The 25395-nt window shown below is 46.7% G+C and overlaps 1 protein-coding gene across 1 annotated transcript in view; it reads left to right on the top strand.

Moving 5' to 3' along the window:
- itsn1 (intersectin 1 (SH3 domain protein)) overlaps nt 1-25395 on the top strand; it is a gene marked incomplete at its 3' end in the record, with an annotated part of 47563 nt that overhangs the window by 12906 nt on the left and 9262 nt on the right. The window contains exons 4-29 of the mRNA XM_080835374.1: nt 618-681; nt 1684-1841; nt 2402-2569; nt 2755-2833; nt 3050-3159; nt 3247-3310; nt 5458-5595; nt 6185-6291; nt 8259-8521; nt 9558-9706; nt 10087-10228; nt 10586-10673; nt 13188-13327; nt 15575-15661; nt 18027-18139; nt 18307-18506; nt 18720-18838; nt 20435-20754; nt 21143-21341; nt 22014-22219; nt 22485-22567; nt 22905-23071; nt 23335-23380; nt 23825-23946; nt 24263-24386; nt 24759-24950. Of these exons, the coding sequence (XP_080691500.1) occupies nt 618-681; nt 1684-1841; nt 2402-2569; nt 2755-2833; nt 3050-3159; nt 3247-3310; nt 5458-5595; nt 6185-6291; nt 8259-8521; nt 9558-9706; nt 10087-10228; nt 10586-10673; nt 13188-13327; nt 15575-15661; nt 18027-18139; nt 18307-18506; nt 18720-18838; nt 20435-20754; nt 21143-21341; nt 22014-22219; nt 22485-22567; nt 22905-23071; nt 23335-23380; nt 23825-23946; nt 24263-24386; nt 24759-24950 (3648 nt within the window). The remainder of the gene's footprint in view (nt 1-617; nt 682-1683; nt 1842-2401; nt 2570-2754; nt 2834-3049; nt 3160-3246; nt 3311-5457; nt 5596-6184; nt 6292-8258; nt 8522-9557; nt 9707-10086; nt 10229-10585; nt 10674-13187; nt 13328-15574; nt 15662-18026; nt 18140-18306; nt 18507-18719; nt 18839-20434; nt 20755-21142; nt 21342-22013; nt 22220-22484; nt 22568-22904; nt 23072-23334; nt 23381-23824; nt 23947-24262; nt 24387-24758; nt 24951-25395) is intronic.

Genomic DNA, 25395 nt, shown 5'->3' on the forward strand with positions numbered 1-25395 from the left:
AAAAGTGAATGGAATTTGAGTGTGTGTGTGTACATGTGGGGAGAGGGAAAAGGAATGGACACTAGTGTGTCTGTGTTTGTGTGTGTGTGTGTGTGTGACTGTTTGTGTGTGAGAGAGAGAGAGAGAGAGAGAGTGAGTAAAAAAGGAGTATGTGACTGCGGGAGAGAGGGGAGAGGAGGGGAGAGGAGTGGAGAGTTTGGGGCTGTTTTTGGCTGCTGTGGAATAAAGGGGCGTTTGTGTGGGTTGAAAGAGCAGCACTCTGCAGACGACTCATCCTGTTGTCCTCCCCTGGAGAGGCCCCTTGAGCCTCAGACTGGCCCTCTCCATGACCCTCTCGCCCACATATTCACACTCGCTCACGCCAACACACACACATTCATGCACACAAACAATCTTCTTCATATGCATTCTCATTATCAGCTAGCCTACCAACCTTCCAGATTCCACCAGTGTAGCTAAATCTATCTTTTATTATTCATCTTTTTCGTTTCTTCTCTTCTACACTCCAGCTCTCTTCAAACATTGTTTTCATTTGAGAGGCTCTTGGCACCCCCTGTAGCCGTCCATGTTTGTTTTTGTTTCCCTTCATCTGAACCTCTGGTTTTGTCTTCCTCCAGGTGACCAGGCCAGGAATTTCTTCCTCCAGTCTGGCCTGCCCCCTCCGATCCTGGCCCAGATATGGTAAGTGTCCCCCCTCCAACTGCTCTGGGGCTGCTGCTGGCTGCAGTAGTTCATCAAGCGACCACACTCACTGTAGCCAAAACAAGAGATTTCTGTGTAGTGGGTTCATTTTTGTCCATTTCAAATTTCAGACAGTCTCTAGCTGTTTGTCACTGGTCCGTATCCAATCACTTAACCTATTAATGTGCACTGATTGACAAGAGAGTGCAAGACGAAGCTTTGAAACAAGTTAACAAGCAGTTAACTAAAGGTTGATTGTATTTTACGTGTGTGGGCTGGCCACTACCAATTGGCTACTGAGGTAGAAAAGATTTAACCAGTAAATAATGGTCGTCCTCAGCTGTAGCAACATGCTATCTTTCAGGTTTGTAAGGAGGCAATTCAACTTAGTATCTGCATTAAATCTGCAGTTCAATTATGATGTCGGGTCCATTTGTTTCTTGGTGGGAGTGCCATGCTTACCGCCCTAATACTGACCTCACCACGCCTTTCCACAGTAAACATTTGGCAAGTCCTTCAGTCTTGTGATATAAACACTATAAACGCCCATAGCCTGGTGGAGGTGTAATGCTAAGCAGACAAGTACCCAGCCTCAGTGCCAAATACTGACCAGCTTCAGTGCCAAATACTGACCAGCATCAGTGCTAAATACTGACCAGCATCAGTGCCAAATACTGACCAGCATCAGTGCTAAATACTCGCTAAATATTTAGCCTTAGATTTAGAGGTCACAGGACCATGATAGCAGACTAATTCCCTGCCGCAGGACCTGACCCAGTGGCCTGATGTTAACCTCGCCTTGTCTCTCTCTCCCTCTCTTTCTCTTTCTCACACACACACACACACACACACACACACACTCCATCTTTCTCTCTCTCTTTCTGTTACTCTCTCTTCACACACACACTCCATCTCTCTTTCTGTTTCTCTATCACACACGCACTCCATCTCTCTCTCTCTCTCTCTCTCTCTCTCTCTCTCTCTCTCTCTCTTCTGCTGCAGGGCCTTGGCCGACCTGAACACCGATGGGAAGATGGACATGCACGAGTTCTCCATCGCCATGAAGCTCATCAAGTTGAAGCTGCAGGGTCACCCGCTGCCCACCTCCCTGCCCCCCTCCATGAATCAGCAGACCCTCATGGCCCCACCCCCTCCCTTCGGTAGGAACTTTGATACCCAGATCATGTTTTAAGATCCGAGCGTTTAGTCGTCGTTAGTAACTCTCCATTTTGGCAAAGGACACTCACATCCATTCGGTTTAAAGCACTCATTTCATTGTGTATTGTATGTTAGAGAGAAACAAGTCTCTTTTTTGGTCCCTGACTAATTTGCCAAATTGTGTTAGCCAAATTGGCTACAGCAGAAAAGAGGTTGAGGTGTATCTTTGTGTAGTGTTTTTTGTGCAAGTGTTGCTGGTGCTTCTGTTTCTAAACAGACTAATTGAAATTGCATGGTGTCGATGTGGAAAGAATGAGAGACTGTATTCCGCTCGGCTTAACACACTATTTATTCTATTACTATCGTCACTCGGTTCATCAGGGTGTGTCTGTGTCTGTGTCTGTGTGTGCGTGCGTGCGTGCGTGCGTTTTGTAGTGGATGTGTGTGTATGTGAATTCATAATTCTATAAACATAATATTTCTCTCTCTCTCTTTGCATGTATGTGCGTGTGCTTGTCTCTCTCTCCCTGTGTGTGTGTGTGTGTGTGTGTGTGTTTTGCAGGTATGCCACCAATGCCCACCCTGCCTCTCGGTGTTCCCCCAGGAGTGCCCCCTATGCCTATCGCAGGCATGTCCCCCCCGCTGGTCTCCTCTGTGCCCCCTCCCGTGCCACCCATGGCCAACGGAGCACCTGCCATGATCCAGCCTATAAGTGGCTTCACACACCCAGGTATGTGCTACACACACACACACACACACACACACACACACACACACACACACACACACACACACAGTCTTACAGACCCACTACAGTAAGGCTCAGCTAATATGATTGTGAAGGTGTAATGATTGGTGGTACCTCTCTCTGTCTCTCTCTCTCCATCTATCGATCTATCGTTCTCTCGCTCATAGCTTCAGCGCTCAACAAAAGCTCTTCGTTTAACCGCTCCAGTGCCAAACTTCAGAAGGTCCAATCTTTCGAGACACCCAGGTAAACCATAGATTTGTGCTCCCACTCTCACACACTCTGTCACACACACACACCCAGACACACACCTAACACGTCTCATAATCTAACATCTCTCTTCCCCTCCCTTTATCTCTCTGTCACTCTCTCTCACTCGCAAACACACAGCTAACATGTCTTAGATGTGTTATTCCTCTAACCGTCTCTCTTTCTCTCTTTCTCTCCCCCCCACACTCTCAGTGCCCCTGCGGCGCCCCCTCCCGCAGACTGGGCTGTGCCCTCGTCGTCCCGCCTGAAGTACCGCCAGCTCTTCAACAGCCATGACAAGATGATGAGCGGCCACCTCACAGGTAACCTCCGAACTCTCACCCCCTTACGCCCCCACTCAGTCAGCATCACTCTTCCTGTCTCTGACCTCACTTCCTCTTCCTGTGCAGGTCCCCAGGCGCGCACCATCCTTATGCAGTCCAGTCTACCACAGGCTCAACTGGCCACCATATGGTGAGGACTGGTGTCTCTCATAGACCTGTTTACACCAGGACCCTTCAGGACTGTTTTACCTCTTTTTAATCCACCAGAAGATTAGTAAAAGATTTAGGCTTAATTCATTTACCGTACTTTCCGGACTATTAGCCGCACCTGAATATAAGCCGCAGAAGCTAAATTGCACAATTTGTACATATACAAGCCGCACCGGACTATAAGCCGCAGGTTTTTTATGTTTAATTACCATATGGTTCGTGCACAGAGGGGATTGTCGGGAAAGAGGCAACTGTTTGGGGAAGCTCCCATTTATTAACATTTGAACAAACAAGTTGCATAACGTTTTCCACCATTTAGTGCAATAGTAGCTACAGAAGCTACAGAACATATTTGCTACAACAACAAATAAAGTGCCTGTAACGCAACGGTAAGTCTAAATTGCAGTAACACGGCTGCTTAAAATATACGGTTATCAGCCTACCAGAAAAGTTATTACCGTAATCCTCCTCTTCATCTTCATAAACATCATCAACAAATAAAGTGCCTGTAACACGACAGTAAACCTAAAATTGCAGTAACACGGCTGCTTAAAATACGTTATTAGCCTACCGTAACCCTCCTCTTCATCTTTGGTGAAGTACACGGCTGTAACCAGAAAAGTCAAGTCATTAATCCTCATCTTCGTCTTCTTCCTCCGTACAAAACCACAAAAGTCCTCATCTTCAGTGTCGGAAACAAACAGGTTCAGGGCTTGAACGCGTGCCACTTTGAACGCACGATTGACACTGATGTCCAGTGGCTGCAGATGCTTCGTTGTGCCCCCAGGAATCACAGCTGGAACGGAGTTTGTGCTCTTGATGGCTGCTTTAACCGAATCTGTGATATGCGCCCTCATACTGTCCAAAACGAGCAAAGCTTTTTTTTGCCGAAAGTATCCTCCAGGGCGTTTGACATAGCACTCATTCAGCCACTCCTTCATTACGCTTTCCATCATCCACCCTTTCTTATTGACTTTAAAGGAGATGCCGTTTGGGATCTTTTCTTTTGGCATTGTAGTCCTCTTAAAAATCACCATTGGCGGAAGCTTCACTCCTGATGCTGTGCAGCCAAGAACACAAGTGAAATTTGTTTGCTCGTGTCCAGTGGTTCTCAACGTGACGGACGATTCACCTTTCTTGTTAACAGTCCTAGTGAGAGGCAGGTCAAATGTTAATGGCACTTCATCCATATTTATGATCTGGTCCGGTCCGATGGAATATTCCTCTATCTTTCTTTGTGTGAATTCGCCAAAGTTTGTTATTTTTTCTTGGTAGTCGGGAGGGAGTTGCTGGCACACAGTCGTCCGCGCCCTGATGGACAGTCCCTTTCGCTTCATAAATCTGAAACACCAGGATGGTCCACCTCTAAAATGTTCAATTTTCATTTTGGTGGCGACTGTTTTGGCCTTCAGTCGGATCTGCACGGTGGAAACTCCTCGGCCGTCTGTTCTTTGAGTGTTCACCCAATCTTCGAGAACGTCTTCAAGTTCGGGCCATTTGCTTTTGTGACCTCTGAAAGCTTTTTTTGACTTTTTGCATTGAGACAATTCTTCCTGCTGGCGTCTCCAACGTCTCACCATTGACTCGTTGATTCCAAGGTTACGTGCAGCTGTTCTATTTCCTTGGTTTACTGCCAAATTGACTGCCTTTAACTTAAACGCTGCATCATATGCATTTCTACGTTTGTTTTCCATAATGAGGGTGTCTCACAAACTGTCTTGCGCTCGCAATGCCCGTCTTTCTCGCTGTCGTTCTGTCTCGTACCACTCGCGGTAGAAGTCTGCTTCGCGGCTACTTCAGCGTGTTGAAGCAAATGTGTAAACATTGTGGATGGTACATTTTTTATTTATTTTTTTTTTCTAAAAAGATTTAGGTTTCTCCCTAGTGGCCGTTAGCTGTAAAAATCCATAGACAAGCCGCACTGTTATATAAGCCGCAGGGTCGAAAAATGGGGGAAAAGTCGCGGCTTATAGTCCGAAAATTACGGTAATTAAATTCGATGAATTGTGCAGAAAACGACTGTTAGAATGGACCTATTTAAGTATAGATGCCCCATTAGTACCTTGAACCAGGTCGTAGGTGACCCAATGAGCCAACATCTGACCCCTGACCCTTCTGCTGTCATAGGAACCTCTCAGACATCGACCAGGATGGGAAGTTGACGGCCGAGGAGTTCATCCTAGCAATGCACCTGATTGACATGGCGATGTCGGGCTTGCCCCTCCCCCCACTGATCACGCCAGACCTCATTCCTCCCAACTTCAGGTAAGACACACACACACACACACACACACACACACACACTCAGGACACACTCTCACATACATACAAACAACCTATTTTTTACGCACATAGAGGTACACACAGGGAAACACTTGTTCTCTCCCTGTTACAACCTGGCTCTCGGGCCGCAACTTGAAGTGGACACCCACAACAGATGTCACAAAAGTAGGGGGTTTGTATGTCAATAAATAAATACTTACCTAGGGGATAAATCCAAAAGCAAAGCACAAACAAGAGTGTGGCATCTCAAACTTAGTGAGAATGCAAGCCTTCCTCTCTGCAGGCAAACACCATGGCTTTTATTCACACCCTCTTGGGTGTGGGCAGTCCAGTAAATTATGCCTATGCGCCACCCAAAGGCTGTTGCACTGCCACTCAAGGGCCAGTGGGTGTAACAGTCCTTCACACACGTACACAAACATGGCTCACCATGCAGAGACACATCTGTTATGATTATGTCAAGCCACTTCGATAAATCAAATTGTGTTTGTGTGTGTGTGTGTGCGTGTGTGTGTGTGTGTGTGTGTGTGTGTGTGTGTGTGTGTGTGTGTGTGTGTGTGTGTGCGTGTAGGAGGGTCCGTTCAGGCAGTGGGGTCTCGTTGACCAGTATGCATTCCACTGACCAGCGTGTGCAGGAAGAGGCCGAGGAGGAAGAGCAAAATAAGAAAGATCTGGCAGGTGAATAGACACACACGCACATACACACACACGCACAGACCAAACGCATTGTCTTACTATGTCCTTTCTCTCTTCACCTTTATCTCTCTCTCTCTTATCCAAACACCTAATTTCTGCAAACACAAATCTAAATCCATGTGTCTTAAGGGATACAACAAAGTTTAGAGAAAGTGTGGAATCATATATGTATGTGTGTATGTATATATACAGCCGCGGAAAAAATTAAGAGACCACTTCAAAATTATCAGTTTCTCTGGTTTTACTATTTATTGGTATGTGTTAAAGTAAAATGTACATTTTTGTTTTATTCTATAACCTACTGGCAACATTCCTACCAAATTTCAAATAAAAATATTGTCATTTAGATCATTTATTTGCAGAAAAATGACAATTGGTCAAAATAGCAAAAATGATGCAGTGTCTTCAGATCTCGAATAATGCAAAGAAAACAAGCTCATATTCATTTTTAAACTACACAATACTAATGCTTACACTTAGGAAGAGTTCAGAAATCAATATTTGGTGGAATAACCTTGATTTAAAATCACAACTTTCATGTGTCTTGGCATGCTCTCCACCAGTCTTTCACATTGCCGTTGGGTGACTTTATGCTACTCCTGGCGCAAGAATTCAAGCAGCTCGGCTTCTTTTCATGGCTTGTGACCATCCATCTTCCTCTTGATCACATTTCAGAGGTTTTTGATGGGATTCAGGTCTCGAAATTGGGCTGGCCATGACAGGGTCCTGATCTGGTGGTACTCCATCCACACCTTTACTGGCCTGGCTGTGTGGCATGGAGCATTGCCCTGCTGGAAAAAACATTTCTCAGAGTTGGGGAACATTGTCAGAGCTAAAGGAAGCAAGTTTTTCTTCCGGGACAACGCTGTACTTTGCCTGGCTGAGGTTTGTAAAAGACCATAAGGATTGAAAAAAGCGGACTGGAGGGTCTTCTAGTTCGTCTTCTCTGATGAGTCCAATTTTCAGCTTTGCCCAACACATGGTCGTCTGATGGTTAGATGGAGACCTGGAGAGGCCTACAAGCCAGAGAGTCTTGCACCTACTGTGAAATCGGACTCATCAGAGAAGACGAACTTAGAAGAACCTCCAGTCCGCTTTTTCAATCCTTATGGTCTTTTACAAACCTCAGCCAGGCAAAGTACAACGTTGTCCCGGAAGAAAAACTTGCTTCCTTTTGCTCTGACAATGTTCCCCAACTCTGAGAAGTGTTTTTTCCAGCAGGGCAATGCTCCATGCCACACAGCCAGGCCAGTAAAGGTGTGGATGGAGTACCTCCAGATCAGGACCCTGTCATGGCCAGCCCAATTTCGAGACCTGAATCCCATCAAAAACCTCTGAAATGTGATCAAGAGGAAGATGGATGGTCACAAGCCATGAAAAGAAGCCGAGCTGCTTGAATTCTTGCGCCAGGAGTAGCATAAAGTCACCCAACGGCAATGTGAAAGACTGGTGGAGAGCATGCCAAGACACATGAAAGTTGTGATTTTAAATCAAGGTTATTCCACCAAATATTGATTTCTGAACTCTTCCTAAGTGTAAGCATTAGTATTGTGTAGTTTAAAAATGAATATGAGCTTGTTTTCTTTGCATTATTCGAGATCTGAAGACACTGCATCTTTTTTTGCTATTTTGACCAATTGTCATTTTTCTGCAAATAAATGATCTAAATGACAATATTTTTATTTGAAATTTGGTAGGAATGTTGCCAGTAGGTAATAGAATAAAACTAAAATGTACATTTTACTTTAACACATACCAATAACTAGTAAAACCAGATAAACTGATAATTTTGAAGTGGTCTCTTAATTTTTTCCGCGGCTGTATATATATATATAATATACACACACACACACACACACACACACACACACACACACACACACACACACACACACACACACACACACACACCGTCCTACCTGTTCTTACCAGCCCTCTCCTCCCTTTAGTGTCGTTTGAGGACAAGAAGCGTGAGAACTTTGAGCGGGGCAACCTGGAGCTGGAGAAGCGCCGCCAGGCCCTGCTGGAGCTGCAGCGTAAGGAGGCGGAGCGCGTGGCCACGCTGGAGCGCCAGGAGCAGGAGCGCAAGGAGCGGGAGCGCCAGGAGCAGGAACGCCGGCGGCTGCACGAGCTGGAGAAACAGCTGGAGAGGCAGAGGGAGCTGGAGAGGCAGAGAGAGGACGAGAGACGGAGGGAGATCGAGAGGAGAGAGGTGAGGAGGGGGAGAGAGAAGGGTGGTGTGATGGGTAGAAGCGAAAAGAGGAGAGGTGACTGGGAAAAGCTGTGAGAGGAGGAGAGTGGTGAGGAGGAGAGAGGAGAGGATGGGAGAGGAGAGGACAGGAAGGCAAGGGGTGATGGGAGACACGGCTGAAGAAACTGGAGAGGGGGTTGTAGAGAGGGAGGAGCAACAAAGAGATTGAGAAGAGAGAGAGAGAGAGAGAGAGGGAAGGAATGAGGGAGAAAAGATATGAGGGATAGAAGAACAGAGAGGAGAGGTGATGGGGCTGAACAGCTAGAGAGGCAGAGGGAGCTGGAGAGATGCAAGGAGATGGAGGGGAAGGAGAGAAGGGGCAGTTATGTGCTTCTTGGTCATCAACATGAGCTTGGCTGTGTGGGCACTTTGTGAAAGATGTGAAAGGAGTTATGGGGCACGGAGGTGAACTGACATTAGGAGAGAAGAAAGGAACCAAAAATGGATGGATAGATAGATCGATAAATGGATGGATAGATAGATAAATGGATGGATAGACCGATAAATGGATGAATGGTGATTGAGAGAGATAATAGAGGAGCTACTAACACTAAGAGCAGTAAAGAATTGGGAGAGAGAGGCAGGCTACAGACTGAAAACTGCTTTTGCTTAGGTTTAGAAGTGTATTTTTCATTATTGAAGATTGAACTCAAAGTAAAGCAGTTTAATATCCAAAAAAAGACAACCCAACCCCCATGCCATAGCCCTGCGCAGAGAAGCGCATGCTGTATACAGAACGTGCAGTATGAGACCGGAAAGACCAGGAGGTGCAGACACAGGGAGGATACTGTGTGTGTGTGTGTGTGTGTGTGTGTGTGTGTGTGTGTGTGTGTGTGTGTGTGTGAGTGTGTGAGAGTAAAAAGAGGAGTAGAGAGAAGGGAGGAACAAAGACATGAAGAGGTGCAAAGATGAGGGGAGGCTGATAAAGGTAAAGAGGAGAAGCACAGATATATGGAGTGTGTGTGTGTGTGTGTGTGACTACTCTCGTCTCCCCTAGGCCGCTAAGCGTGAGCTTGAGCGTCAGCGTCAGCTGGAGTGGGAGCGGAACCGCAGGCAGGAACTCCTGAACCAGAGGAACCGAGAACAGGAGAACATTGTTCTGCTCAAGGCCCGGAAGAAGACCCTGGAGTTTGAGCTGGAGGCCCTGAGCTGGAGGCCCTGGTATGGAGCACACGGTCATGCATGAAACATGCACACACTCACACACTCAATTGAATCCAATGCAAACACACACACACCTAATCATGTATGTTAACACAAGCACACACTCACACACACACAATTGAATCCAATGCACACACACACACACACACACCTAATCATGTATGTTCATAAACACATGCAACGCTCTCTCTCACAAACACACACACACACACACACAATTTTATGAGGAGATAGTTGCAACATCGTTGTAGGTTCAGATAATATTTTAGACGAAAGGAGACATTGCAACTTTTTGTGTCTTGTTTTCTCTTGTGTGTGTGTGTGTGTGTGTGTGTGTGTGTGTGTGTGTGTGTGTGTGTTTAGAGTGATAAGAAAACACAGCTGGACGGGAAGCTGCTGGACCTGCGCTCGCGTCTCTCAACTCAGCGGCAGGAGATTGAGAACACTAACAAGACCCGCGAACTCCGCATCGCCGAGATCACCACACTACAGCAGCAGCTGCAGGTACAGACACACAGACCTTGTCCCTCTCTCTCTCTCTCAAACACACATATACTCACACACACACACACACACACACACACACACACACACACACAATTAAAAAAATCTTTATATCTATCTCTTCTCCTCCTTCTCCGTCTCCATTTCTCTTGACTGTCTTATCTCCTTCACCTTTATCTCCTTCACCTTCATCATCCTCCCTATCTTCCTATGAATCTGTCTCTCTGTGTTTATCTTTCTTGCTCTTCTCATCTTGATGCTCTTTATCTGACCTGCTTAACACGCCTGTTTTGTTTGTTTGTTTGTTTGTGTGTGTGTGTGTGTGTGTGTGTGTGTGTGTGTGTGTGTGTGTCTCAGGAGTCTCAGCAGTGGCTGGGTCGTCTGATCCCGGATAAGCAATGTCTGAACGACCAACTGAAACAGGTCCAGCAGAACAGCCTACATAGTAAGAGCTTTGTGTGTGTGTGTGTGTATTTGACTGCCAGTGTTACAGGTATTGTGTATCTGGTGTGTCCATCATTTGTTGATACCACTGTGCATGTGTGTGTCAGTGGTGGTTGGTGCTTTTAAAGACGTGAGGCACAGTTGAGACAGCAAAAATACACAAACTGATATTATGTGTGTAGTCAGCCAACTCGTCATAATTACGCAATATTCACTAAAATTAAGCCTAGCTAGTTTGAGTAGGCTAGCTAGCATTGCATTCTCATTATGTAAGCTAGATAGCCAGTTCTTAATTCCAGTCATTAAACACTACCCCACCCAACACTTGCTAATCAAACAAAGCTTACCAAATTCAGAAGTCTGCATTGAAAATGTAAAAAAAAAAAATAGAAAGTAAACACAGTAAATGATGACACACACGCAAGGGACTTAGCTACCTCCAAATCTCCATTTTTGAATTTAGATTAACTCAAAAGTTTAAAAGTTGATTACCAACTTGGAAGTGTTGACCCAGCTCTCTGACAGAAGCCCTGAACAAAAGACACATACAGCTTTTCTACTATTCAGTGATTAAACGTTTTTCACTGGAAAGTTACTTGGCATTGGGCAGTGAGGCCTGCCAGTGTAAGACACAATTGGGGAGCAGCGTTACTCCAGGTCAAGGACAGCTTGTTTTCCAAGACTTGAAGGGAGAAGTCTCGACCCAGACAGGGAGGGAAAAGGAGGGGAAGCAGTTGCAACTCGCTCACCACCTTATCACTGAACTGCGGAATGTTCCAGTGCAGAATACAATCTAAAATAACAGTCAGAGTGTCTTTAAATTAAATTCTCTATAAATCTCCATTACGCCTGCCGTAGTGGTTAGTACAGCCTTTAAGTGAAATATTCCCATCTCCATCTACAAAAACACATTTTTGAAAGTCTACTGACAATCAACCTTCAGATATTTTTCTACCTGTACAAACTGGATTTAGACCTCTCATAGACTCCCAGTGAAGCCAATGTCCAGGCATGTCTGATAAAAGCTGAGTTCAAACGCTATTGCCCAATAAACGTTGATATTTTTTGCATTTAAATGAAGTGTACCTCGAGCAGCCAAAGGATCCTTTACACACCAACCGTCAGTGGGTTCTTATGGGCCGTGCTTCTACTGCATATTGTGGCTACACGAACGCAATGATGTTCACACGAAAGCTAATTTGAACCAACAACCATGAGTAACATTGATATATAAATAGGCCAACATATTTTCCTGATGCATTGCACAGAAACGGAATTAAGGGGAAATGTCCCATCCAATCTCAAAGCAATTGGCACAGCTGTGTGTGCATCTGATGTGGCGATGGCAATCTGTCAACAGTCCGTACAGAGAAATAATGACTGTGATGATTATGACATTATGTGAGGAGGTCGTTGTTTGTAAGCATGGTATTGTTATTATGGGTGATACCTGGTGCCTTTAGAATGGTATGTAATGAGAGAAACTCTTCTGGAAAATGTAGGAAACCATTAACTAAAGTAGCAGACTCTAGCTTTGATGCAAAGTGCTTTCATGTTGCTTCAGCAGCCACAAAACATTAATAGAAACCACACGGGTCACAAATATTTGCCCTGATTTTCCCAAATACAGTTTCAGTGTGGATTCTGGTGTAGCTTTCACACAAATGCATCAACAGATGTTGACATTGCTGGTGCTTTCTTGCATGTTCTCAGCGTCAGAGTTGATTTATTAAATCAGATTACAAGCTCTAGACTGGAATTAGTGGTTTACGATATAAATGTGATCAATAGAGTGGAACGAAGAATTAGTGTTCAGTGGTTTCCCTCGGGTAGCTGCATTTTGGCACAGCACCACGTAGCATGCTAATTGATTTAAATGGGAGCTAACATCACGTAGCATGCTCATTGATTTGAATGGGCGCTAACAGCATGTAGCTTGCTCGTTGATTTGAATGGGAGCTAACAGCACGTAGTATGCCCATTGATTTGAATATTGTGGCTGTAAGGATGTGAAAGGAGTCAATATGTTTTTGTTGTGAAAACCAGAAGTGATTCCAGACTTGCAACAAAACACCATAACTTTGGAAATGCATTGAGCGTGTTTCCCAGGGTTCTTGTTTGTGACGGATTGTGTTGTTCCACTTTAAACTTTAAGCTGCATCCCCTTTCCTATTCTCTAGACCTAACAATGCAAAGAGATTTAAAAAAATCTTTAATAATTATCAATATATTTAATTTATTTATTTACTTCTAAACTGTTGTGTTGTATATTTTTTTGTAACTGCATTGAGAGCCGCTAAACCGGAGTCAAATTCCTTGTATGTGTAAATTTACTTGGCCAATAAACACGATTAGGAATCAAGATATCTGAAAATGTCTTTACACTTATCCCTTCAGAAATGCATATGGTAGATACAGTTGGCCTAGAAACTCTACTATATTGCACCTTCAAGTCTGCTTCCATACCACAGCCGACCTTTGACCTTTCCCCTCTGCCCCCTGCGTTGTGTGTCAGGAGACTCCCTGTCGAACCTGCAGAGGGTGCTGCAGGTGAAGGAGACGGCGCGGCAGGAGCTGAGGGAGCAGTTGGATCAGGTGGAACAGGAGACTCGCGCCAAATTGCTGGAGATAGATGCCTTCAACACACAGCTCAATGTAGGGAAACACACACACACACACACACACACACACACACTCCTATGTCTTCAACACACAGGTCAACACACAGGTCAACACACATTAACATACATTATCTCACACACACACACACACACATACATACACACACACACACACACACACAGACACACACACACACACACACACACACACATATACCTTTAACTTTCATATAAGAGAAATATAGCATGCATGCATAGGTACCTACGTCTTCAACACGCAGGTTAAGGAAGGGAAACGGACATATACATACACACACACACACACATACACACACACACACACACACAGACACACACACACAGATTCACATACCTAAGTCTTCAACACACAGGTCAAGGTAGGGAAACGGACATATACATACATACATACACACACACACACACACACACACACACACACACACACACACACACACACACACACATATACCTTTAACTTTCATATTAGAGAAAAATAACATGCATGCATAGGTAGATGCATGAAAACAGTTTAAGGTTCTGGAGAACAGTTATACAGACGCACTAACACATGCTTTGCACAGTGCGCAGGCAATGAACACTGGTAGGTACCTGTCAGGCCTTGTAGCGTACAGTTCAGTTTGTTCGCCTCCTTTGGACACAGTTGTAACACTGTGGACACACACACACGCACATACACAGACTCACACCGACACACACGCACACATACTTTCTCCTACTAGTCAAAGCCCATCAGCAGAAATCAAATCAACGATCTCCGACTTATCCCATAACAGCACTGCTGTCTCTAACCGACTTCTGTAGTTTGCCATTCCCCTTGTGTTTCTTTGTGTTTGTGGTGTGTGTGTGTGTGTGTGTGTGTGTGTGTGTGTGGGGGTGGGGGTCTGTGTATGTGCGTGTGTGTGTGTCTTACTTATTGGACAGGGATTGGGTTTTGGACTGAATTGGTCTTTAGCCTGTAGCTTTGTGTGGTGGGTTTGTGGGTAAGAGGGAGACAGACAGGTTTGGCCTATGTGTCTGCCTGTGCATGTGTACTTGTGCATCTGTATGATACATGTTTGTATGAGTGTGAATGTATGTATGTATGTGTGTGTGTCCTCTGTTTCTCTGTTTCTCTTCCCTCTGTGTTATTGTATCAGTGAGAAGAGACAGAGAGTTTCTCAGCACTGGAGGGCCCTGTCTTCTCCTCTCACCGTCTCTGACTGTTGCTCACTCTGCTCTGTCACTCCCCTTCTGTCCCGTGCCCACGTGTGTGCCCACCTACCCTCCTACCTGGCTCTGTGTCGCTTGGCTGTGCCTCCCCTTCACCTTCACCCCAAACCCTTACCTGCCCATGTGACTCATGATCACGAACCCGTCCTCCTGGCAAACGCCCTCCCCCCCCCCCACCACCACCGTGTCCACTCTGGTCCCCTGGTACAGTCTCTGGGGTGCTTCTACCAGGAGCGCATGTGCCGGATAGAGAACCTGCACCTGGAGCTCACCCTGGACGAACCGAGGTGCAGACAGGTAGAGAGACACCCGTACGCCTGCCTGCCCAAATAACCTCCCTGCCCTTGCCCCAGCTACCCTTCTCAAACCCTGACTCTCTGACCCTGACTCAAACCTCAACTGCATCTCTGCAACAGCACTGCACCTGCTCTCTGCTGCCCCTCTCTGGTTCTTCAGAGTACTGCATCCTCCCACACCCTAAAAATACCTCAACTGACCAGCCTGGTTTGTGGTCTGGTCTATGCCTCTTGCTAAGTTGGTAGATTCCCCGTCTGGTAACACTACTCACCCCAAGGGGAGTCTGTTGAACTAACACTCAAAGACAGACAGACAGACAGACAGACAGACAGAGAAGAAGGGAGACAGAGAGAACAGGCCTCTCGGCTTTTTGGCTTTATGCATTATATTCTCAATGCTGATTTAAGATGTAGAAAAATTATGTGATTTATTTATCTATCTGATTTGTTTATTGTGGTTTTTGGTGACACACACTCGCACTCACACACACTCGCACTCACACACACACACACACACACACACACACACACACACACACACACACAGACTCACAGACTCACAGTCAGACCTTTTTCCACCCCTACTTACTGAAGCACTCACACACACACACACACACACACACACACACACACACACACACACACACACACACACACACACACACCCCTCCAGCCGTGTGGCAGCAGCCTGTCTGACCCGTGCCCTGTCGGGTGCGTGTGTGTATCTCTTGCAGTGGGAGGGCTCGATGGTGAACGGGGCTCTGCTGGACTGCCTCTCCTCCCTGTCCGCCTGTCTCAGGCGCATAGGGCACTACCTCCAGGTCTCCCCTCTGCCCCACCACACACTCACACACTCACACACCCACACTCACTCACTCCCACACACACACACACACTCACACACCCACACACTCACACACCCACACTCACTCACTCACAAAAACACACACACACACACTCACACCCCCACACACTCACACAGTCTTTCTCACATGCTTTCCTACCCCCTCCCACACCTTACGCCCCCCACCACCACCCAAAAACGCTACGCTACTTCACCCCAATGCCTCCCACAAATGCCCCCATGCTGCAGCACCTAAAGCCTCACAACCCCCCCCAAGACGGTGGGAAAGGCCTGCTCCTGGTCAGCCCCCCCCCCCCCCAGGGAGTGCAGTAGTTAGATGTCCTGTGGACTGTGTGTGTCACTGCCAGCTTTCTTATCTCCGCATGAACCTGGATGTGGTGAATTGTTATTATGTGGCTTAAGGGCAATTTCAATTAGATTTTTGGGACTCATTTAGTTTGATTCAATTTGGCAATTTTTATTCAGTAACAGGTTTATAATTGTTATGACGGTAACTGTCTTGGTATTTGTCCATCTTTGTAAGTATAGAATAGAGGGGGGCGAGTGACAGTGTTCTCAAGAGGTTAGAGTGTTTGGTTCAGTGACATTACAGCCTGAAGCAACAGTAGTTGGATGCACTATGCGAGTTATGTAGACATTGTGCTTGAGGCACTAAATTAGTAATGTCAGAATGTCATTCATCCTCTTTGTAAGCTCAGCAGCAAACAGACCTAGTTCTTTAAGCCATCTTTTCTCCTTAAAGAGATGAGATCACTCTTGCCTGAATTCGGCATCATTTGCACAGCCTCCAAAGTGGTGATGATGACTATGGCGATGATGATGATGATGATGATGATGATGATAATAACCAGTCCGGTTCATGAGGTCTAACGGTGTGTGCTCCTCTCCAAGTGTGACCCGGCTTTGGTTTGTCAGCTTGGTGTGTGTGTATGAAAGACTGCGTGTGTGTGTGTGTGTGTGGGTGCGCGTGTGTGTGTGTGCGCTTTAATGCTAACTGGTTGGTACTAGCTCCTCGTGCCTGTGGCTTGAAGTGATCTTTTCGATGTTTTTTATGTCCTGTCTTTGCTTTTGTGGGATTAAGGGTGTGGTGTATGTGTAGTTGTGCTTAGAGTCTGTTGTCGGGTCAGATACTTGCAGAAGTAGAAGCAGCAGTAGAAGCATCCTGCGCTGAAAATCTACAATTTTATCTCTCGATTGATCCCAGCTCTTAGCATGTGACCCCAGGAAGCAGGATTTGAGACTGCTGATGTTTTGTTAATAAATTAATTATTAGAATACTTATACTCTTGGACATTTACTACTGTATATGTCAACATATAGTGCACATGGAATGGCAGACTTAAGAATCCATGCTTCCATCAACATATAGTGCACATGGAATGGCAGACTTAAGAATCCATGCTTCCATCAACATATAGTGCACATGGAATGGCAGACTTAAGAATCCATGCTTCCATGCCGTTTTCAGTGTGTTCTCAAATCTGAACCAGGGTGCATGTGCATATTATTGATACATATACATTGACACAAGACATATTTTTGCATGTAGGTTAGCAGCGTGGGAAATGTAGTTTTCTCATGTGTTGTAGAAGCATGGGAGGTGTAGTATTTTTACTAGTTCACAGTGCGGGAGTCCCACACATAAGCAGTGTTGTGTTGTGCCCTGGTTGCTGACACACTGTAACACCCCCCGCCCCACCCCGCCACCCCCTGGAGTTTTCTCTTTGGTAACTGTGAGCTCTGTTTCCGTGACAACGGTGGCTAGGAGGAGCCACCCAGCAGCCACTGCTGCGGCCCCTCGTGAGCTCACCCGTCCGTCACCCCGTGTTCCATGCAAGTGTGTCTCAAAGCGCTCAACACATCCAATAACCTACACCAGTGACGCGTAAATACACACATTAAGTCACACACTTATTCACAAGAAGTACATAATGTAACACATGTCTACACTCAGTCATACACCCTACAATGCACAGACAGAAAGTCATCACACACACACACACACACACACACACACAGGTACAGTTATCCTGCCTGCAGGTGTGAAGGACAGAGCAGAGAGGAGACTAGCTCCTGTTGGGGACTTGGAGGGGATGAACAGAAGAGAGTGGCACTTGAGTCTTGAGTGGCGCTTGCAGGGTAACAGCGGCAGATAGCGCACGCGCCTGTGTGAGTGTGTGTGTGAGATACTGAGAGAAGATGTGTGTGTGTGTCCGTGTGTGTTAGACGTCACTGTGAGCAGAAACGACCCCCCTTGCGCCCCCTTTTTCCCCATGCCTCCTCCCCTCACCTGTCCTCCTCTATCCCACCATGCCTTGCAGGAGCTCAGGGAGATCCACGCCAAGCAACAGCAGCAGCGGCTCAAGCAGATGGAGTCGCTAGAGGATGCCCAGCCCATCCCCGACAGGAAGTCAGTAGAACTGCCTGAGGCCAGGTGATCACTTGTGTGTCTGTGTGTCTGTGTGTGTGTGTGTGTGTGTGGCGTTAGAGACACACATACCCACAGGAACCCTCCTCTACTAACATACCACTCCTTGAAGTTACACCTGACGTCTGAAGCACTTATGCATCTCTGTACTGATTGACCTTTGATCTTTCTAGGTTGTCGGGCACAGACGAGGGGGTGTCACCGGCCCCCACCCCCACGCCCCCTCCGGCACAGGCATGGCTGAGCAGTGTGAGTGTGAGCGAGGAGGACACACCCACACACAGTGACACGCAGGACAAACTCAGCCAGCTCTTCATGCCACCACCACAACCACAGCCAAAACTACTGGGCCAGTCGCCATGGCCCACGGGAGGTCAGTGTGTCTCTGTGTGTGTATGCCTCTGTGTGTGTGTGTGTGTGTGTGTGTGTGTGTGTGTCTGTTTGTGCCTGTGTGTGTATGTGGATATGTTTAAGAATGGAGAGTATGTTTCAGGTGATGGTGGTGATGGCACTTGCAATTCAGTGGTGTATGTAGAGATAGAAAGTTAGTTTTTTCTTTGATTTCGAATGTCTTTGTGTCTCCTAGATAAGACCCCAGTAGGCTCCTTTCAGGAGACGGTAAAAGTTGTCTACTATCGAGCGCTTTATCCTTTTGACGCCCGTAGCCATGATGAAATCACCATCCAGCCTGGAGACATTGTCATGGTAAGGATCCCACACTCTGTGTGTGTGTGTGTGTGTGTGTGTGTGTGTGTTGGTGGGTGCATGTGTGTGGGTGTGGGTGGGTGTTTTTGTGTGTTGGTGGGTGCATGTGTGTGCGTCGGTGCATGTGTGTGGGTGGGCAGGTGTGTGTGTGTGTGTGTGTGGGTGGGTGTGTGTCTGTGTAAGCGTGTGTGTGTGCTTGTGCGTGTGGGTGGGTGCGTGCGTGTGTGTGTCACACTCTGCGTACACTAATGATAATGATAGACGCTGACCTTCAACTAACCTCTGCCCCTGGCTCTCTCCTACGCTCGCTCTGAAGGTGAAAGGGGAGTGGGTAAGTGCAGGCTCACACTCTCCCTCATCCAATCATCCTCCTCACCCTGCCGCATTCCGCTTGCTCCTATTGGTCTGCAATGTTAGTCCCACCTCCCTAGAGCACTGAGTTAGGCTGGTATATCAGGGCCAATGAGGGGCCACATGGGGCCTTTCCGTTGGTGCTGAGGGCCTCACAGTCTGCCACAGATAAGGAACAGAGAAACAGATTTTCAGGAACTAAAATTTCAAAAACACATTACATGTGTTGGCATGAGAGAAAGTTTACAGTGTAAAACAAAAAAACAACAACATGCTACAAGCAATGATGACATGAACCTCCAGACCTGATTCAAATAGAGGACCTGAGGGCTGCCAGTGTGTCTCACTGTTGAATGCCTGCTTCGTTGAAGGAGAAGTTTTATTTGTTTTGTTTTTTTGCATTTTTTTCTGGTGATTTTTACAGGGGGCTTAGATTTGGGGGTTAGGATAAAATGGAAGCAGTCTTTGCCTACTTCGTTCTAAGGCTAGCTATCAAAATTAAGTCGCCTAAAAAAAACAAGCTTTTTCTCAAGGAGGAGTTCTTCAGCGTGAGAGCAGCCTCCCTACACCCAGGCTTTGGTTACCTTTGTCAGCTCAATCAGCTGTATTTTAGATGTTTCTAAATTCATATTTCAACAAATCATTTCTGCAACATAACCCATTTGCCTGCTGTGCTCGTCTCCATTGCTTGGCATACGTGTCTGTGTTTGTTAGTCCCCTTGCTTCTGTTGTGGTCCCACTGTCATAGAGAAGTATCAGGCTCCTTATGTGTAACAGTACACAGTGGTGTATGTATGGTGGTTCAGTTGTGTATGTATACAGGAAAATATGTTTCATGTAAATGTTCACGGATCACATGAAAGCATGAGCCTCAGTTAGGAGAGGCCACTATGAACATTGTTTATTTGAAGATGTGTACAGCCAAAGGCTAATTGGGTTGTTCGTAATAATTTATGTATATTTCATATTTAGAGAACTAAACTAAAGAACTAAAAGTAATGGAAGAACAAACGTGTATTCATGCTTCAGTGTCTGCCCTTGCCATATCGCACCAGAGCATCGCAAATATGGGCTTTCATGGTTATCACATCACGTTCACATCAAGTTCTCATACTATTGCGTCCATTTGTTGCACCACTTTCCTGCTCTTGCTCACTAAGAATGTGTTTTCATTTGTATAAGCACATTAAGTGGCTTGTACACTAAGCGGTGTCCCAGGCCTCATTGTCACTCACTGGCCCGCAGGTGGACGAGTGTCAGACCGGAGAGCCTGGCTGGCTCGGGGGAGAGCTGAAGGGAAAGACCGGCTGGTTCCCCGCCAACTACGCCGAGAAGATTTCGGAATCCGAGGTGCCACTCAGCCTGCGCCGCTCAGAGGCGGCCACCTCGGCGCCCCCACCCAGGCTGGGCAACCCCCGGATAACGCCCACATCGGTCGCCGCGCCCACCTCCATCCAGCCCCCGCTCCCTGAGTTGCCCGCTGTCCAATCAGCTGCCGCCCTGGCCCCGGGCGCAGCCTCCTCCTCGTCCTCAGCCTCTAGTAACTGGGCAGATTTCAGCACGACGTGAGTGCAGCCCTTAGGTCACAGAGACATGCTTATTTAAAACACACACACACACACACACACACACACACACACACACACACACGCACGCACCACCACAGGGAGATACATTGGTTTATATACAACTGTAATGAGGTAATGAGCAACTGTAATATACATCACAGTCAGGCCTTAGGACACACCGACATGCTTGTTTAAAGCCGAAAAAGTCAGTTTTGCATTCTGTTTTTAGCCAAGCATAACGTTACTTTACCAGCACTTACGTGTATGACTGTGTGTGTTGTGGTCTGTGAATGTCTGTAAATGTGTGTGTCTATGTTGTATTTTTTGCTGTGATCTTTGAATCTTTGAATGATTTGCGTGTGTGTGTTTGTGTGTGTGCGTACAGGTGGCCCTCTAACTCGGTGGAGAAGCCGGACAGTGACGGCTGGGATGCGTGGCCCTCTCAGCCGGCCCCGACCCAAGCCCCACCCCCCCAGCCCCCCCAGCCCAGCCTGTCTGTGCCCAGTGGAGGCCCCCTGCGCCAGCGCTCAGCCTTCACCCCCGCCACCCTCAGCGGATCCTCGCCCTCGCCCGTACTGGGACAGGTACTACACACACACATGCACACACGTGGAAATGCACAGACATACACACACACTCACTCACACAAACACACATGCACATGTCCCTCTGTGCCTCTTGGTAGCACACCACTCTGTCTTTTTCACATTCATTGTCTTGTCCCCGATAATGCGACTATTTCGATATCTCAATCTCCTGTTTTGCCTCTGTGTGGCTCAGACACTTCACCTACAGTACTACATATCCCATATATTTCACCTACAGTACTACATATTCCATATATTTCACCTACAGTACTACATATCCCATATACTGTATTTAACCTACAGTACTACATATCCCATATATTTCACCTACAGTACTACATATCCCATATATTTCACCTACAGTACTACATATCCCATATATTTCACCTACAGTACTACATATCCCATATATTTCACATACAGTACTACATATCCCATATATTTCACCTACAGTACTACATATCCCATATATGTCACCTACAGTACTACATATCCCATATATTTCACCTACAGTACTACATATCCCATATATTTCACCTACAGTACTACATATCCCATATATGTCACCTACAGTACTACATATCCCATATATTTCACCTACAGTACTACACATCCCTTTCTTCATTTCTACCGGTTCCGGCTGTGACTGACTGTCTTGTCCTCCGTCAGGGAGAGAAGGTGGAGGGACTGCAGGCCCAGGCCCTGTACCCGTGGCGGGCCAAGAAGGACAACCACCTGAACTTCAACAAGAACGAGATCATCACGGTGCTGGAGCAGCAGGACATGTGGTGGTTCGGCGAGGTGCAGGGCCAGAGGGGCTGGTTCCCCAAGTCCTACGTCAAGCTAATCTCAGGCCCCGTGCGCAAGTCCATCAGGTATGGAGATGTGGGGGTGGGGGGGGGTGGGGGGGGGGGGGGGGGGGGGGGGGGGGTAGGGTTAAGTGTAGTGTGAAGGGCAGTTTGTCTGCTGGGGAATAAGGATGGAGGAAATGAAATTATGGGAGGAATTGCTGTGACTTTTTAAAAAAAAGCAATATTGGCATGTCTTTTCAAAAATTGAACCATCTGAGTATTTTAATCATCTACCTTGATGTATGTGGTTGTTGAGTGTGCCATGTGTGTGTGTGTCTCTCTGCTGCAGTATTGAGTCAGGCTCGTCAGAAAGCCCACCCACTGTGAAGAGACCCAGCCCCTCGCCTAGCAAACCATTGGAGCTTGGAGAAGGTGGGGATCCCGCTCGCCCTCCCTCTCTGTCTCTCTCACACACACACACACACACACACACACACACACACACACACACACACACACACACACACACACACACACACACACACACACACACACACACACACACACACACACACACACACACACACACACACACACACTCATCATCATCACATTACAGTTGTATACATCAGTATTCATTTTCAAATAAGTTACACAGAATCTCCCTGTGGTAATGTTTTTGTGTGTGTGTGTGTGTGTGTGTGTGTGTGTGTGTGTGTGTGTGTGTGTGTGTGTGTGTGTGTGTGTGTGTGTGTGTTTTGGTGTGTAGAGTACCTAGCCATGTACACGTATGAGAGCTCGGAACAGGGCGATCTGACGTTCCAGCAGGGTGATATCATCACTGTCACCAAGAAAGAAGGTGATTGGTGGACAGGAGTGGTAGGAGGAAGGACGGGCGTCTTTCCCTCCAACTACGTCAAACCGAAGGACTCTGATGTGAGTGTGTGTGTGTGTGTTTGTGTGTGTGTGTGTGTGTGTGAGCAGATATGTATGGGTGAGATTGTCTGCTTTCATATGCATTGGTTTTGTGTTGATTTAAGTTAAATGTTTAAAGTAGGGACTCTGATGTGAGTGTGTGTGTGTGTGTTTGTGTGTGTGTGTGTGTGTGTGTGTGTGTGTGTGTGTGTGTGTGTGTGTGTGTGTGTGTGGGAGAGAACTAGAGACCTGTATACCCAAGTTGAAATCTTCTCCCTCCTCAGGGTCTGGGAGCAGCAGGGAAGACAGGGAGTCTGGGGAAGAAGCCAGGTAACCCGCAGCATGACTCACGACTGCCCCCTGCTGGCCTGTATATCCTCTAACAGGCCCTCTATAGAGCCACTCGCTAATGCCTTACGTCATGTGTACTCATAGTTAATCCTTCACTGCCTCTCACATATATCGCTGTATGCCATTGTATGCTGCCTTTTCAGTTTAAGCCTGTTCAGTTTCTGCCGATTCAGTTGAAGCTTGTGAGAGTGCATGCCTATAGAGTGGCTGTTCTCAGACTAGTTACTGCAGTGCTTTACTAGGAGTTTGAAAACAGGAGACACGTCTTCAGCCTTCCTTCTTTATCAATGCGCGTCTTCAGATTCAGATTATGTCTACGGGAGAATAAGGCATTTCTTTGAGTACATCTCCACAGCGTTTACCCGTCTTTTTATTCTCTCCTTTTATGCCCCCCCCTCTTTCCTTCTCTCTCCTCCCCTGCAGAGATTGCACAGGTCATAGCCCCCTACACGGCCACGGGGGCGGAGCAGCTCACCCTCGCCCCTGGGCAGCTCATCCTCATCCGCAAGAAGAACCCTGGAGGCTGGTGGGAGGGGGAGCTGCAGGTGTGTTAGTGTGTTAGTGTGTTAGTGTGTGTGTGTGTGTGTGTGTGTGTGTGTGTGTGTGTGTGTGTGTGTGTGTTTTTTCCTCTTGAACATAATAACCAGTAATAGCAGTTCACTTTTGATGTTATCTAATAGTCCTCCGACGTTCAGGGCCAGGATATCTATTGGTAGAAGTGTTTTCATGTACTTCCCCTATGCGTTGATTATTTAGTTTCATTCTGTGTTCTGCTATTGAGTCTGTTGAGTTTGTGTGGTTATGTGGTCTTGGACGTCTGATTCTCACAGTGGTGTTCTTATTATGATTTGCTCCACCCAGGCGAGGGGGAAGAAGCGTCAGATTGGTTGGTTCCCGGCCAATTACGTCAAATTATTGAGCCCCAGCACCAGTAAGACCACACCCACTGAGCCGACGCCCCCAAAACTACCCACCCCAAGTGCAGGTGCGAATCCTGTGGTCTGACGCACGTACAAAAAACGATCTATTTATTTTTTCTTTCTGTTTTCCGTAGACTAAGCTGAATTGAGTAGGTTTGTCACAATACGCAGAACAGAAAAACATTTTTTTACAAAGTTTTAGTTACTGTGTGTTTGTATGTTACTTGTTGCACTGTGGTACCCAAGAAATGAAATCCGGTTCCCCTTTTTGTATGATAGCATGCATATCAAACATGACAATTACAGCTTACTTGGCTTGACTTCAGAAATGGCTGCTCACACAAGAGATGTATGTTTAATTTTTCATACAAATCTTAGGGTGGCATCATTTGTAAATCTAACTAGTGTGTGTTTGTGTTTGTTTTCATTCGTGCCAGTGTGTCAGGTGATCGGCATGTACGACTACACGGCGCAGAATGATGACGAGCTGCCCTTTGGCAAAGGCCAGCTTATTAATGTTCTGAGTAGGGAAGACCCTGATTGGTGGAAGGGTGAGCTGAACGGTTCCGTGGGCCTCTTCCCCTCCAACTACGTCAAGCTTACCACCGACACCGACCCCAGCCAACAGTGTGAGTACTCCACCCCTTCCTCCCTCGCTCTCTCTCTCTCTCTCTCTCTCTCTCTCTCTCACTCTTGCTCTTTTTCTTTTACACACACACTCTCACACACTAATCCCGGTCTGTCTCTCTCTCTTTTTGTTTTTTACTTCCTGCATACTGAAATGCAAATGAAAACTCAGACCCGTTTAATACGTAGGGCCATAGGAGTTATTCTCAACAAGGTTGCGGCTAAGGGGTTCGCCTGGGCTTAAGCGTAGGGTTAGGTGGGTCGTTAAACCAGTTCTTCAATCAGACCGTCATCATAGGGGGACCCCCTAGGACTCGCCCCTTAAAGCTAGCAGTTGTCCAACGGCCCTTATTCCTACAGTTATCTAGATGACAGGAGTTTGGCCCTCTCTCCCCCACCGCACTAACAACTCTACCCCTTCATCCCCCCCAACCCTCCCTAGTCTCT

Source organism: Sprattus sprattus, assembly GCF_963457725.1.
Source record: "Sprattus sprattus genome assembly, chromosome: 3".
Lineage (NCBI taxonomy): Eukaryota > Metazoa > Chordata > Actinopteri > Clupeiformes > Clupeidae > Sprattus > Sprattus sprattus.